The 15701-nt window shown below is 51.1% G+C and overlaps 7 protein-coding genes across 7 annotated transcripts; 4 read left to right on the top strand and 3 right to left on the bottom strand.

Moving 5' to 3' along the window:
- Window positions 1-181: 181 nt before the first annotated feature.
- ALTATR162_LOCUS8851 (uncharacterized protein) lies at window positions 182-2258 on the bottom strand (the record flags this gene model as incomplete). The annotated part of the gene is made up of 2 exons (XM_043316484.1): window positions 182-1935; window positions 1988-2258. 2 exons carry the CDS (start codon window positions 2256-2258, stop codon window positions 182-184), a joined length of 2025 nt encoding a protein of 674 aa, XP_043172419.1.
- A 1963-nt stretch (window positions 2259-4221) lies between these two features.
- Window positions 4222-5339, top strand: ALTATR162_LOCUS8850 (uncharacterized protein; the record flags this gene model as incomplete). Its single annotated transcript, XM_043316483.1, has 3 exons — window positions 4222-4345; window positions 4401-4742; window positions 4804-5339. The coding sequence occupies 3 exons, from the start codon at window positions 4222-4224 to the stop codon at window positions 5337-5339; spliced, it is 1002 nt and encodes a 333-aa protein (XP_043172418.1).
- Window positions 5340-6430: 1091 nt separating this feature from the next.
- ALTATR162_LOCUS8849 (uncharacterized protein) lies at window positions 6431-7735 on the top strand (the record flags this gene model as incomplete). The annotated part of the gene is made up of 1 exon (XM_043316482.1): window positions 6431-7735. One exon carries the CDS (start codon window positions 6431-6433, stop codon window positions 7733-7735), a length of 1305 nt encoding a protein of 434 aa, XP_043172417.1.
- A 945-nt stretch (window positions 7736-8680) lies between these two features.
- Window positions 8681-10210, bottom strand: ALTATR162_LOCUS8848 (uncharacterized protein; the record flags this gene model as incomplete). The annotated part of the gene is made up of 6 exons (XM_043316481.1): window positions 8681-8761; window positions 8818-8990; window positions 9071-9227; window positions 9285-9582; window positions 9651-9948; window positions 10084-10210. The coding sequence occupies 6 exons, from the start codon at window positions 10208-10210 to the stop codon at window positions 8681-8683; spliced, it is 1134 nt and encodes a 377-aa protein (XP_043172416.1).
- A 1143-nt stretch (window positions 10211-11353) lies between these two features.
- ALTATR162_LOCUS8847 (uncharacterized protein) lies at window positions 11354-12433 on the bottom strand (the record flags this gene model as incomplete). Its single annotated transcript, XM_043316480.1, has 1 exon — window positions 11354-12433. The coding sequence occupies one exon, from the start codon at window positions 12431-12433 to the stop codon at window positions 11354-11356; it is 1080 nt and encodes a 359-aa protein (XP_043172415.1).
- A 374-nt stretch (window positions 12434-12807) lies between these two features.
- On the top strand, window positions 12808-14089 carry ALTATR162_LOCUS8846 (uncharacterized protein; the record flags this gene model as incomplete). Its single annotated transcript, XM_043316479.1, has 4 exons — window positions 12808-13006; window positions 13058-13076; window positions 13141-13245; window positions 13291-14089. 4 exons carry the CDS (start codon window positions 12808-12810, stop codon window positions 14087-14089), a joined length of 1122 nt encoding a protein of 373 aa, XP_043172414.1.
- A 621-nt stretch (window positions 14090-14710) lies between these two features.
- On the top strand, window positions 14711-15422 carry ALTATR162_LOCUS8845 (uncharacterized protein; the record flags this gene model as incomplete). Its single annotated transcript, XM_043316478.1, has 2 exons — window positions 14711-15113; window positions 15163-15422. The coding sequence occupies 2 exons, from the start codon at window positions 14711-14713 to the stop codon at window positions 15420-15422; spliced, it is 663 nt and encodes a 220-aa protein (XP_043172413.1).
- Between the last annotated feature and the right edge of the window lie 279 nt (window positions 15423-15701).

Here is a 15701-nt window from a genome sequence, read left to right as displayed (position 1 = left end):
GGAGCAGCAAGAGGTGTGGAGAAGTCGTCACGTACAAGTGCTATCGCTCCTGTCTGGTATGGCTCGTATGCCAAGATAGCATAAGGAAGGAAAGAATCATGGAAGTATTGTCAAGAAAAGTCCAGCCCGTCATCTAAACTTTAGAAACTGCTTATACAAGGCGTAAATTCTTTCAAGTAGCTCATCCTCTCCATAAATCTCCTCTTCTTCCCCTGTTTCCACCTCGCCCTCTCCCTCTGAAGCCACCACCACCTCTGCCGCCTCTATAACCCTCATCGCGTTCTTCGCCAACCTCGACGATCCTGTCGTCGTCATCGAAACTGTACTTGTACTTCATCTCAACCTTAATACCCCGTCCTTTCCTCGTCTCGCCAGGTGCCCAGTCTCTGCTTGTCTCGGCATCCAATTCCTTCAGTCTCAGATCAGAGATCTCGTCTGAAACAGGCAAGTAGAAGAGTTGAGGTTTCGCCTCTGTAGCGCTGAACAGGTCGTGGAGTGTTTTGAACGAAGCTTCAGTATCTTGCCGCGTATCTTTTGATGAGGCTGTCAGGAGTGACGGCGTGGGTGCATGTTGCGTGGAGGGCCTTCGTACGTCTATACTTGCGCGTGGGCCTCGTGGTGCATTTGCGGGAGCGCTTGAACCGACTTCTTGGAAGACGGCTGTAATTGAACCGTCGCTTGACTCGGAGTATACGACCTCAAATCGCTTGGGGTTAGTCGGCTGTTTATTTGCACGAGCTTCTTTCTCCGCAGCCAACGCGTCCTCTTCCTCTCTGATCCAGTCTTTCACAGTTTCGTCAGGAATGAAGTCTACCCACAACTCTTTCCTGTTACCCTCCGGTGGCCAGATAGAGCCATGTAGCGAAGCTCGTACTCGTGATGCAGCGGTCTTGCTGCTAAACAAAACGAGAGCATGCGTCTTGAGCGCGTCGAGGAAAAGTTCCTCAACTAGTGTCGGGTCTGATGAGCTAGATGGCGGGGAAGCAAGAGAAACTAGATGTGCTCGTAGTGGCTCCGGACGCAAAGGGCGCATGAAGTTGCGAATGTATAGAGCAGATGTCACAGGATGGAGTGCGGGTACTGTGGGTCTGTCGTCTGTCAAGGCTTCCTGGGGTGTGTCGTCTTCGCTGGTCTTCACCAGATCTTTGTATCGAGCAGACTTTTCCTTTTTCTCGCGCCTTGTGTCAGTTTCCACAGCTGGCGACTCTTCCTCGACTGGTAGGTCGTGACTGCCGTTCGTTTCGTGTGTCTTGACATCTGGCGAAGTGTCGGCCTCTTCGTCCGGTCTTCTTTGCTCCATAACTGTGTCTTCGTCTTCCTGCAAATGAACTTCAGGCGCCGGTTCCTGAATTGGCTTGTGCTTCTTTGCTTTGATGTCCTCAGCTGCCATCTCAGGTGTGTCGCTCCTCCTCTTTCTCTTCTTTGAGTCTGCTTCTAGCTCCTCTGTGTTCAGCCTCGATGTGTCAACCGTCGGAGGCTCTAGAATGGCGAGTAATTCTGTCTTCTCTACCGATTGCTGCTCATTGGGTACAGGTGAAGCTGTCCTCTCATCCATTGTCGTGTCTTGCAAGTCTTCAGGGAGTCCAGATGGTGGCTGCACCATTCGCAACGCCTCAGCAGCCGGTCCTGGAGCATCTGGCAGCTTATCTTCTGCAACTTCGACATTTTTGACGTCCTCAACTTCTGCGTCGGTAGGCTCAGTGACGGTTGGACCAATGGGATCCGCGGGCGGCGCATTAAAGACTCCCGCGGGTTGTATCGAGCCAGGTTCCTCCGCATTGGTGGTGTCTTCCATAGGCTCCTCTATCGCCTTGATCTGATCTGGTGGGGGGAAATCGCTGTCAATGTGCGAAATTGTCTCGGGAAGGGTATCCGTGGTTGCTGCGGGTACGGGTAGGGGGTTCGACTCGGTTTCGTGGTTTGGTTGCGCTGGTTCTACATTTAGGTTAGTGATTGGAAGCTAACAATATTGTCTTACAGTGCGTACCTCCAGCTTCAGAAAGCGCAGGTCCAGGAACATCCTCGTCTTGGCCAACTTCTCCCTTAACCTGCTCCACCGGATTAGGCGGCGCGTCTGCATTTTCGGCACTCGCGACCATCTCATTGGGAAGTTCAGTAGAATTTGAGATTTCAGCAGCATCTGCCTCTTCCAGCTTCTCGATTATTTGCGCTTTGCGTGTCAGGCCGGTACTCGGTATACTCCGATCTTTCAACAGCTGCCGCAGTTGCGCGACCGTCTGCTTGCTGTAGTCCGCCATGGTCGAATTATGCGTTCAATTGTTGTAAAAATGGTAAGATTGTAGTCGCATAGAATTCACTGAACCTATGCGCCTATTCAGCCGATAGAAGAATGCTAAGTAAAGGAGAGTGAGAAGTTGCGACAAGGCTAAGTGGCCGCAAACGTCACGCTTCAAAGAAGTTCGCGCGCACTCGAGGCAGGCGCTAGTAGCTTGGCGTACATCAACGTCCCGCAAGCCACGTGCGGAGAAGGTTGCATTAACCGAGCGATCATTGCATTACGTCCCATTCTCACTTAGACGTCGTTGCCTCTTGTAATGATTGCGGGCCTCACTCTGCTTCGACGCGTCTGTGTTACTGATGCACGCCACTCAAACACCACCTCTATACACTCTTCTCCTTGGCGCTCACGATTAATCTGCCGCCTATCCATCCCATACATGGACTAGACCGAATTCCAGCAATCGTCTCTTCAGCACCTCAACCAACGCATCATCACTCAGTCTGTATTCAAGGCTCGCTGTCCACTTGATTACGGCAAGCACATATTCCTCTCTGCCAATCGGATGAAACGCGTCTCTCAGAGGTTTGAACTGCTAGCAAAAATGCACCACGCGCTTTTCGTCACGTTTTATCAACGCGTGTGTGATAATTGTGGTACACGGACGCAACAAATGTGTCTTTTCACGTGCCGACGAGTCTGCCTCAGCCAGAATCGGTACTATGAAAGCAAGCTCGTCATATGGTAACTAGTCAGTGACGCGTATGGCGCCTGGGTTCGTTCGATAACGTCAATGGTAGAGTTCTATAAGCTGGAAAACACCGTTCATCTGCCCCGCTTCACACCAGTACCCGGCTGCTATGCGCTCAACCTCTCATATCGAAGAGAGACTACATATCGTATAAGTGGGATCATTATGAGCAGCGATCATAGTATACAGTGCTCGCTTTACCAAAAGGAAGATCAGCAAATGGGAGGCCTGATCAAGCACATGTGCGAGAAATATGAGATTCGAGACATCTTGGCAGCTCCGGCAGTACCGCATGGTAGCGCACTGGCCCTAGACATCTTAAGAGCTAGATATATGGCCGCGTGGTGTAGCCATATGTAAAGATCTATGGAGGATATGTGAAGGGGACATGCAGTTGCCTTCGAATGAGCGTACGGGCGCTTGGATCACCAAAGACCTCATACAGAACTAGTCGCATGTTGTGCACATGTCTGTTTTGGTTGTCTTCCAGCATAGCCACGATCTCAATTTGAAGACCGTTACTAGAATATAGGATGGAGCGCCCCCAGGTCCTTCCATGTGTTCAAAATCTTCGGTTGTCGATTGGAGAATTTCAATTGCTCCAGAACATCATTTCCCAACGGTGAACTGTAAGCACTAGAAGGCACTCATTTGAGCAAGCGATTGCGCAGGCTAAAGAATTACGGAATATTCATTTAATGATCATTGTGTACAACTGTACGACAAGATGCTTAGCGATGTCAAATATCTTGGTCCACATAACACAGATGACAGTCTTCGGGAACTTCATAGCCGTACCATCTGAGAGTCCTCTCATAGGGGGTCGGAGCGGGCCGGGATCGCCACTACCGTCGATCATAGATGTGCCTAATAGATACTTTGAGGCTAGCCTTGGTTTAGAGCGGGCTCGTAAAAGTCCGAGACGGAGCGAATAAAGCGCTAATTCATGGTTAGCGCACAGGACAGGAGTAATGATGTAGACCCAACGAATGAACATGAGGCTGCTCACGGCTGATCTTAATGCCTAAGAGTGCACCATTCGCTTTAGGTAACACCTCGAGGCTTGAATACAAGGCGTTAACTGAACTACAAAGTTAACGTAATGACGAACGGCACTCGAACAGCCTAAGACGACGGACTTAGGAAAGGACGTATAATTGTATATAATGAGGCCATCCCATCATGAGGGCAATCTCTACTCCAGTACCAGTTTGACAAACTCTTCCACACCATGGCACGCGTTTTTTTCCAAATATGGCTTGCTGCCGCGAGTCTCGTTGCTGGCCAAAGCACGACATGCCCAAATGGGGTTGCCATATACAACCAACAAGATCGCACCATGAGTACGATCAGCAGTGAGTTTGGTCCTTGTGGAAAGCAAGTAAGACCGGATGCTAACATGTGCTGCAGGTTGGTTTCTCGTTCCTGTACCAAAGGATGCTGTGAAGAAAGCCCTGAAGGAGTCGTTTCCAAGTCTGGTTAACCTACAAGGACTGAACCTGTTACCTCTTCCGGCTGGGCTAAACTTCCCCGATGGCATGCACCCCGTTATTGTCAACGCCGGAGCAAACACCGACATCCGCCAGGGTGGTCTCCAGCTTGCCACAGGGCTGATGACTGCGAGCTCCATGATCCCATATATTGGTATCGGCAGCTCCAAGACGCCACTCAATGCGCCACTTGTGTCGTACCTTGCAGGTGTGGACGAGGTGACGCAGGGCTTCGTGTTCGGTCTCGTACCTTCTCTAGTTGGTAAGTAAATGGCGTCCGTATACTGATTACCGCTCATTGTTGCTAACGCGCAACCGTTCAGCAACAATAGGTGGACTTCTTACCAGAATCGGCGCTTTCCTCCCGCTTAACGCACCACTCCAGATATACAGTGACGGCACTGTCGGCATCAACTCGAAGTGGGCACAAGCACCCAACCCTATCAGCGGTCCAGGCTTGTACTCCGAGGCCATCGATTTCAAGTTTGTCAGCGAACCCAACCAAGCATCACCCAGATACCCTCTCAAGATGTGGAAGAGTATGCTCAACCAACCTCTCATGCTTGGTAGCATTGGCAGCCTCCTTGCACCCAAGTGCCAGCGCAATACCCAATTTTTCAACAATAGCACCGCACAACCTACTTTCCGGTCTGGCAATGTAACTCTTGGTCCTTCGGCGGGAGTTGATGTACTCTCTGCTACCCTACAAAAGGCCAGTCCGGACGGTTCTGGCTTCTACCAGAAAGTTTATGGCTTCACTGCGTGTGCGCAGACCGTAGGCTATGGCGCTGTTGTTCCGCTAGGAGAGGACTGTGAGGCGGCTGCCCGGGCTGTTAAGAACACTCCTGGAGCCTTGTAGAGTGCAGAAACAGATAATACTATGTCAAGCAATATATACAGTATGCTCACTTTTCCTCGGTTGGCGAAATCTTTGCTGCATTCCACTGAGATATCTATCGACTGAGACAGAAAGCAACTGCCACCAGTGCGAGGGTGGTTACGCCATTGCCGTCGCATCTCCGGACGATGCGCTTCCACGGTGCACACGCGTCTTTCTTCGATTCACCAGCCATCCTCCCTATTTTCGTACGAGCGGGATCTGCTCGCAATCTGTCAGCCGGGAATATATCCGATCTCAATGGGAATAAGTTTTGAATATGCTGAGCAATGAAAGTACTATACTCTGCTGGGTTAGCGCGGCTGATTAGCACGCAAAATCTACGTCACACTGACCGGAGATATCGAACAGTAATCGCGGGGTGGCAGATGTCAGCCTCTAGGGTTTCGAATGTTTCACGATTTCTTTCTTCTATTGTTGCTCGCGGATGTGAAATTAAAATCCGCCATGATTCCGGCTGTTTCAATCCTCACTGGAATCACACATACAATTGGAAGCGCAGTACTTAATTCCAGGCAATTTTATATACACTTTTGAGAAACAGCAAGGGAGGGGCTGTTAGTATCATGGAGGCTAAAGATGAACGATTAACGGATACGATTCCCACCCCAACATCGAATGCAGACCTAGATCTCGAAAGCGGGAGGCAATCAAGACCAAGACAGCGGAGCAAATCAACATCAGAGTCATCCTCGGATTATGAAGAGGAAGAGAAGGACCTTCATCATGATGGCCACCGTCCATCACGGAGAGAACTCCACGAGAGCATTTCGCGATCGCGTAGCAGACGACGTTTAGCACGAGACAGAACAGCGACAGCGACAGCAAGTGGTATGAATCAGCCGTTGAGCCGGACAATTTCCAGACGCGACACAGTACTTTCGCGAATACGGACACGACCGAATGTTGCCCCATTCTCCCATCCTCTTGCGCATCAACAGACGACTGCAGATGTGCTAGTCGATTTCGATGGCGATGACGATCCTTATCGACCCATGAATTGGCCCACAAAGAAGAAGGTTACGACGACGCTGATGTATGGCTTCACTACTATGAGCGCAACATGGGCATCTTCTGCGTACTCTGCTGGCACGCGACAAATAGCAGCCGAATTCAATGTTGGAAACCAAGTCGCTGTGTTGGGTACTACCCTCTTCCTCTTTGGCTTCGGTCTTGGCCCGCTTCTTTGGGCTCCACTATCCGAGGTTTACGGGAGACGTTTGGCAGTCTTGACGCCCATGTTCGTCGCGATCTGCTTTAGCTTCGGTAGTGCCACAGCAAAGGACTTCCAGACACTGATGATTACACGGTTCTTTGGAGCCTTCTTTGCTAGCGCACCAGTTACAAATACCGGTGGTGTCTTGGGAGACCTATACAGTCCTGCATGGAGAGCCCTAGCTATGGCCGGTTACGCTATGGCAGTCGTTGGAGGCCCGTGTCTAGGGCCTATCGTTTCGGCAGCCTTCGTTGCCAATCCCTCATTAGGCTGGCGCTGGACCGAGTACTTCACTGGGATACTTCAGGCAATCACCCTCTTTATTGACATTGTCTTCATCGACGAATGCTATCCACCGAAACTTCTCGTTTACAAAGCACGCCGCCTAAGGCACGACACAGGCAACTGGGCGCTCCATACCAAATTCGAGGAGTGGGATGTTAGCATCAAAGAGCTGTCTAAGAAGTTCCTCCTCCGACCAATACAACTTCTGATGACACCCATTTGTTTTCTCATCGCACTTTACGCCAGCTTCTGCTACGGTATCCTTTATATGATGCTGGGAGGCATTCCGATTATCTTTGGAGAAATGAGGGGATGGCCAGCTGTAAGCGCAACGCTGCCTTTTTTGGGTATCCTGGTCGGCGCTATCATCGGCTGCAGCATCAACGCCTACAATCAGCTCCTCTACAACAAAGTCTACCATGCAGCTGGGAATCGCGCCGTGCCTGAAGCACGTTTGCCGCCGATGATGCTCGGTTCAGTACTCTTCTCTGCTGGTCAATTCATCATGGGATGGACTGCCGACCCACAATACCCCTGGATTGCTCCCGTTATTGGGTTGGTGTTACTGGGTACTGGTTTCTTCACCATCTTCCAAGCTGCTCTAAACTACTTGGTCGACACCTTCACGTTGTATGCCGCTAGTGCAGTAGCAGCAAATACCTTCCTCCGAAGCGCTTTTGCGGGTGCTTTTCCGCTGGTGGTCACGCCGTTGTATCATAATATTGGAGTTGGTCCTGCGAGTAGCATCACAGGTGGATTTGCGGCACTGCTTATACCAGTGCCCTTTGTGTTCTATATATATGGCAAGAGGATCAGGAGGGCAAGCAAGTGGAGTCGTGCGAGTGTATTCGATTGAGTAGTGAAATAATCAATATTACGTATGCGGAGTGTTGATGCACAGGCAGGGCAACACAACGCGATCAAATAACTCAATACAATAATCTTAATGCGGGTATATTTACTAAACACCTCTTGTTCACTATATGCAGCTATAGTAGTCGATAAAACTCTCTCTCATTCGATAGCTCTTATACTTAAACGGACGACGAACGTATAGGCGAAGCTCTCTCCCACTAGAGACATCGTCGCGCTCTTATGCTAGCTAACTTTTGCACTAGTCGTAGTTGTTGTCGTTGCCTTAGAAATCCTACATTATTGGGGTGAGGTGAGGTTTGAATAAGCTTCGCAGAAGTCTGGTTCAAGGGCCCAATCGATCTGTCGCTACCGCAACAACAGGAGCCTCCCCATTGGCAGGAAATAATCAATATAGTCGTGTTATTATGAGTACCCTGGTACTCTCACATGATATTCTAGCCAAACAGGTCATGTGATTTCCACGGCTAACACTACGAGGGAGCTCGCTTGTTCTGAGTTGTACCATAAAGGAATTTGCTGTACTTCTTCCTGCAGTGCTCGCAGGATATTAAAGCTGTATACATTTAGGATACCTTCCGAAGGCACGAGGTAAAATTCAGAGAAGACAAGCTTCTTCGTACAGTCCAGGCCGCGCTCTCACCTGGACGCCTTCACTTGATGCTCCAATAGTACTACGTTGACCCATAAACGACGACCCACTCGCAATCCCCGCAAACCATACCATGCTCATACGAAAAGGTATTTACAAATGGTAAACACTGCAAAAATAAGGAATCCGATACTCTGGAGAGTACAATGGGGATTCAGATAGTTTCTGTGGCATGCCTGTAGCAGTCCGTTTATACCATTGGTTTAGGATTTGGGGCTGGCAAGCGATGAGAATGGCGTTTTGTACTTCCTACGTTCAGTTGATCCGTGACCCAGCTCAATCTGTCATCACGTTCTTGATCTCCTGGAACACATCCGCAACCCGATCAGGGAAAGACTCAACGTACGCACCCCACAACTCCTTACACCCGTCGCATAGCTGTACCCTACCAAAAGCAAACGAAGTATCGGCACCATAAGTCTCGCGATGTTGACCGTGTTCACAGGTCTTCTCGCAATCAGATGGTTGTAGCGCTTGACGTCCTGGACATTCCCATTCTCCACGTCAACGCGGTTCCAGAGTTTGATATTTTGGCGTGCTTGTTTGACAACAGTGGAGGTCTCGGGAAGACCAATCATCATTCCGTCTTCGACGAATCAGTAGCGGCGCATCACTAAAGACATTGTTACTTATTATACGCTTTGCGAACTGAACAAATTAACCTACTCATGTGTATGGGACCACCGAAGAAGCGTAAGAAGTTGATGATGACGAGATGCTCCAGTTTGCTAGCCCAAGCAACATCAAGAGCCCAGAGCAACTCACGACATTGGTGAAAAGCCTTGATACGGATGTTTGGAGGTACGTATGCGAACGTGGAGTTCTGAGCGCTCTAAGTTAGTATATGTCTACCACGTCCTCCGTTGGCGATGTCACTTACTGTCTCTCCCTCAGACCGATGTTTGAAGAAGGCTACGCTTTCATAGAGCGTTGCGCCAAGTTCGTCCAGGGTTTCGAATTGCTCTTCGGTGTACCAGACGTCGTCAAGGTCGTTGCAAGCCAGGGCATCGCCGATGGTGAAGCGGAGTAAAGCATCGTTGTCTCGCATGCGGAACCATTGTCGTGGCGACTTGGCGAGTGCGGCAACGTATCGTCGAAACAACAAACCATCACGTCGCTTGCTGGCTTTGTCTGCTGTAATGAGAAGGAAGCAGCGAAACTCGCGAGCCATATCCGCACTGCAAGGTGACTTTAGTGTTCATCCTTAGGGTTTGTTACGCTCGGCGTGGGAGGAATCTCGACTTACTGGCCTGGAGTACCTTGGAAGAGATCGGCAAGAATGGCAGTGAGATCCTGGCCCAGAAATTTGTCAGTAACTGTTACTTCCATCAGGTCGCCTTTGCATTCTGCGATGATACCGATGATGATGACGCGCATGAAAGCCACGTAACGACCCCAGTTAGTGTATTGGGGAATCACGCAGCGCGTGTATTCCCATGCACATGCGTATACTTCTTCCTTGAATCTCTGTGGAAGGTCGTAATCTTGAAGTTCGTTGGCGATCTCTTCAGGATAGTCTATGAGATGCAGGATCAGTACGTTTCCTGTAGTTCGCCATGAGGACGGAAAAGCTTAAACCATTTTTCTTGGATCAGCGGCACCGACTGCTCATTCGGCGCAGCGAGAGATGACTTGAAGAACGATAGGCTAGCCGTAAAACCCTGATGCGAGATAAGTACGCGTTATATCGGGTCCCGAGTACTGCTGAGTCAGTTCCGTAAAACGCACCGTCAGAATGTCGCGGTATGGCTTGCTCAGTTGTATGAGGTAGGCGTACAACATGTTGAGAAACGCAAAGATGAACATGCTGCTCGAAAATGGGGATGAAGATCCGTGAGCGAAGAGAGTCTGCACCGGGTGCGACTGGGGTTCAGAGAGGACTTGGTATCAGAAATCTGTGTTACCTTAGCGGCGCAAGCGAGCCCTGATGTCCCGCCACTCGCAGATAGTGCTTAGTGAATGTGATATGAGATAGTGAGTGCACCAGAAACGTTAAGCTCCGACTTAAACTGCCAACGAGATTATTGTGGACCTTAAGAGCGGTCAATACGCTCCCGTCTCACGCCAGTTGGAATCTCGTATACACATCCACAAGGAGCACGCCATCGTGCGAGGCTTACCAGGCTACGGTAAGGTTCCAGAAATGGGGATAATGCGGAGAAACGTGAGATTCAAGGAAATTATGGGTGAAAAGATATACTACATGGTGACCCAGCTCTCCGGCTCCTGCACTGTTATGTAGGTATCAACCGGGCGCCCAGCTTCATGACGCTCTAATACAACAAATGGTATTACTCTCGGATTCGCCTCCGCGTAGTTGTTTCGCTGCTCTACACAATTCCTGACTTGGGATAGTGATCCAGCAGCATAATATCGATGAACCACGTAGATCAGCCAATGAAATGCATGGCAAATTGGTCGCGCAGGGCGAACACAGAATGCTAAATATTCGGAATCAGCGAAGTGGCAGCACCACGCTTACGAAAGCCATCAATGGATGTGTGATTGAGTGTTATCCGATGCGGCCGATGTTGGATATCACCGCGGTGATGAAGGAAGAAACCATGCTGAAGGATTGATGTGAAGCACAAGCGACTGGAATGACGTAATAGCGCTGTACCGCGTGAGAACGCGACGCACTCTCAACGCCTGCTGTCCTTCAACATCGGCACCCACAAAAACCGAATCTCTCGATACATGTTCAAAGCAAACTGTTCCAGAAGTTCTCGATTATCGTTTGTGAGCCCACTCTGGGCGCGATGTGTTTCCCAACTGCCATCATTCGCGTCGAACCAGACCTGGTAAGGTTTCATGCGTAGTGGCTCGAGTTCGAATGGTGATAAGCATCAAAAGGCTAGAACATACGGTCGTGTGTACACTCTGTGATCGAAGAGTCGAGCATTGCTGTTGGATGATCTATCGTCGTTCTTGTCAATGCTCAGAGACACGCTATACTTGGAACGCCACACCCTCCCTCTTGACCATGGCTTTTCCGCCACTTGCAAACCCAGTACCCTCGCTTCTAATCTCCACAAGCCCAGGCTTTGGCGCCTTTTCCTTCTCTTTATCCTTCTTCTTCTTGCCTTCCTTAGTGTCTGGGACGGTCGTAAGATCCGCATCGCAAACATAACAGTGTACAGTCTCTGGGTCGGGTCCATTGTCATGTGCATCTCTCTGATGGCGATGCTCTGGCTTGAGAAATTTATCGACACACGGCTTGCATAGGACGTGGCCGCAAGGTATGGCGAGCATAGCTTTTGTGCTGTTCGAGAGCGCTTTCTGGCAACTTGGACATGTGCGGACCGACTTTCCGGTTTCGGCTGACTTCTCTTCGTGGAAGTTGACGCTCGTCAGGCTCTTTAACGACAGGCTGTGTGGTTGATCGGGGTGGCTCGACGGGCAGACAGGTGTTTGCTTTGCCTTCTCTGCGCTTTTGTGGTGTTGATCGGGTGTCTCGCCTGGTACCCAGAAGCTAGGTAAATGGCCTTTGGCAGCTTTACGTTCGGCGTCTAGTGTACGTTTCGCTTTGCTTTGCTCTTCATTCGCAATGCGTTTGAGCTCTTCTTCGTCGATCTCGAACTTGCGTTTCGTGCCTCTGGCCTCGCCGGTCTTAGCATCCTGCTCCTCTTCTACCATGATCTTGCCGCCTTGCCGGCCAACGACTCTTGCTGATGCGCCTGCTTTGACCGAAAGTCCCATCTGAACAGCCTCGAACTCCTCGACTGCCCGCAGCCGTGCCTCCTCTTCTTCTCGAAGCTTTTGGTCCTCGTCCTCGACCTTTTGGCGTTCGTTGAGTTTCTCGAGCCTCTTCATCTCCTTCCGTTGAGCCAAAAGGTTGGTCATGGCGCACTCGCGACAGAATAAATCGCCATGTGAACAGCATACTGGGTCTACTGAAGGAAGGAGACACAATTGGCAGGAGCCAAAAGGTAGAAAAGAGTCACGGGTGAGGCGTGTTGCCTGCGAACCCCATCTGTCTTTGAGCGCATTCCGCTCGTACGATGTGAAGATGGTCTTTGGAGGCGGCATGCTGAACCAAGTTCAATTCGATAGAGTCGCGAACCGTGGAATGCGAAGTTGAGACGCGACTTTTCGTGATGAAGTTTACTAAATACCAATCCGAGCAATAGTGCCAAGCCAAGTTATGTTGTTCTGTGTACAATACTTGGTGCACAGAAACTGTAAGCGCACGTCTAGTGTTGTAGAGTATTGAGCCCGTGTTGGTGATGGAAGACTGAGTGTCGACGGTGGAAGAGCCAGCCACTCGCCGCACGTGCAGGCCGCAATGCCGCTAATCCCTGTCGCCAAAATTCCGGTCCCTGGCGGTGACGTTGGTTGGCCGCGGCAGCCAACTATTGAGCGCGAAATCTTCACATGTCGCTCTCAACCCCACGACAACACCAATGCGACCAGAGGAGCAGCCGGAGGCTCCCAGCGGGCCATGGCGCGCCGCGTCTGCCTTCACCATGGGCGCCGTCGGTCTTTTATGCAAAGGATTCTTGACCGGGCTAAGCAAGGTGGAGACGCATGGCATGGAGGGCTTCTTGAAGCTGTTGGACGAGAGGGAGGATCCTGCGAGTAGAGAGAGGGGTCTCATTACTGGTATGTCATTGTAAAGCATGGAGAATGAAATAAGGACTAATGTATGTGTAGTCTCGAACCACATCTCCGTGTACGTACGTTTGCCATGGCCTCGCACTCGCAATCAATCGACTCCGCTCATACAATTTGGACAGAATGGATGATCCAATATTATGGGGAATTCTACCTCTCAGCTACATCTTCAACCCAGACAACTTGCGCTGGGGACTGGGCAGTTACGACTTATGCTTCACCAACAAGTAGGTTACTTCAGTGGGTAAAAGGCTCCACTGACACCATACCAGAGGACTATCAACGTTCTTTACCTTCGGACAGGTCCTTCCTACACATCGCTCGGCGCATTCTCAATTCGGCGGCCTTTTTCAGCCTACTATAACGCAAGCGATCCGTCTCCTTTCGCGCGGTCCATTCCACGAGCAAGATCCACCAGCGAAGCCTACGACGTCGCTCAAGAGCCCAGATCTCATCGATCCTTTCACCGACGGCCACCTCACGTTCACTACAAACGGACAAGACACGTTTCCTGCACCCTCTGCATACCTCAGTAGGCGGCATGCGTGGGTTCACATTTTCCCTGAAGGCATGATCCACCAGACTGAAGACAGGATCATGCGCTACTTCAAATGGGGGGTATCACGTCTGATATTGGAGAGCGACCCGATGCCGGACATTGTTCCCATCTTCATCGAAGGCTTCGACAACATCATGCACGAGACGCGCACGTTCCCACGCTTCATACCACGGCCGTTCAAGAACGTTCGGGTAACATTCGGCGAGAAGCTGGATGCTGAGGAGGTGTTTGGCGATTTGCGCGCACGCTGGAAACAGATGCGCGCGAATGAGGAGCGAAAGGGAGGGCAACTTGAGGTCGGTGTGCTGAATGACAACCTGAAATATTCGCCCGAGGCCGTCAGCATACGCAAAGAGTGCACGCGACGAATACGGCAGGCAGTATTGGACGTTAGGCGGCAGCGCGGATACCCTGAAGATGACCCGAAGAACAGCCTTGCAGAGACATGGCTGAGAGAGGGTCCAGGTAGAGAGGGCCGCAAAGAGGATGGCAGCATCACAAAAGACACATGAGGCGTTTGAGGGGTATAGTATATTTTCTATATGCGATGGCAATGTGGACGGCTGTAGAGAGAAGTCAGGAGTTGAAGCATCTCACCCGAAGAAGGATACCAGGCAGACGCCTCGTCAACTTAGAAGCGCGGCAGAGTGTCAGATTAGATCAAGTAATTACACCATCAGCGACTCCAGGTTCTGCGCGCCGATCAACCACAGCCTCAGGCGACCGAGGGGGTTTCGTCATTGCGAACAGAAGCAGGAACCGCGATGCTGTTTGTACATCGCGGACATGTCTCTGGCGTGCTCGTGTCGTCATCCACTGCTGGCTTCGCGCATTCACCGATGCCCTTCCAAAGCGAACCGTGGAAAGGAACGATGAACGTGACAAGGCTGAGGAGCGGAGGTCGAATACGGATGCGTGGTTTTGTCGGGAAGGCGCGTTGGGCACGGACCTCACACGCGCGGGCTACAAAGTAGATAAAACCTGCGTGGTCCCCGCTCGTCGACGGTGGCAGATGCTTTCACCGCCTGCACCACACCAAGACTAAAGCAGCTTCATAGCGTCACCCAAGTCTCGCTACAAGGCCCAATTAGCGCGTCATCTCCCTAAGATCCTTGTCCCACCAGCTCCAGCCAATGGACAACAATTGGGCTCCACAGTCGCCAGATTTATCTTCCTACTACTCCGCCGAGCAGCCTACTCATCCCCAGCATACAGGATACAGAGGTTCAATCTCCCACGTCGCACCCCTTTATCCTCCACCAAATCCTATTCCGGCACTACAGAGCCACCCTGCGCCACAGCCTTTTATGCCTCGTGGTGTCAAGAAGGAGGAGAGTATGCAAGATGCAGACTACATGCCTGACGCGTCGGTGCCCGCGATGATGGCAGACGCGGGCAACGGCCTGGGCGGGGCAGACACGCCCAACACCGACAACATCACCATCAAGAACCACTTTCCTGTCGCGCGCATAAAGCGCATCATGCAGGCCGACGACGATGTTGGAAAGGTCGCCCAAGTCACGCCCGTCGTTGTTTGTACGTACTTGCGATTCTGTACACGACAAGCTTCCCTAACACTTCGCAGCGAAAGCCCTCGAGCTCTTCATGATCTCCCTCGTCACCAAAGCCGCCGCCGAAGCCAAGGCGCGCAACTCTAAGCGCGTCGGCTCCATCCACCTCAAGCAAGCCATCACCAAGACCGACCGCTTCGACTTTCTTAACGAAATCGTCTCCAAGGTCGCCGATGCGCCGGAGAAGAGTGAGGGCGACATGGACGTGGATGGTAAGAAGAAGAAGACTTCGAGCCGGAAGAAGAAAAAGGCGGAGAGTGATGATGAATTTTGAGTCTGCGGGCATGACTTGTTGATGGACTTACAGCTCCTCTTTACGTGCGTTTGGAAGCTCATACTGAGCTCTTCCTATGCAGGTCTTGGGCGCCGACACTTCTGCTGGGCACCTCCGCGCGACCTGTAATTCTAGCCAGAAGATCCACCGCACTTGGCTTCCCATTTACGTCGCCAAAGTCTTACTTTCTGACACTCGAAGCGGGCGACGGTTCGAGAAACCAATACCTGTACCTTCTGGATGAGCGTTATGCCTTCTAATTCTGTGGTCACATATCCG

Source organism: Alternaria atra (assembly GCF_907166805.1).
Source record: "Alternaria atra isolate CS162 genome assembly, contig: 29, whole genome shotgun sequence".
NCBI lineage: Eukaryota > Fungi > Ascomycota > Dothideomycetes > Pleosporales > Pleosporaceae > Alternaria > Alternaria atra.
Note: the sequence above shows the minus strand (reverse complement) of the source record. Positions and strands in the feature narration are given on the sequence as shown.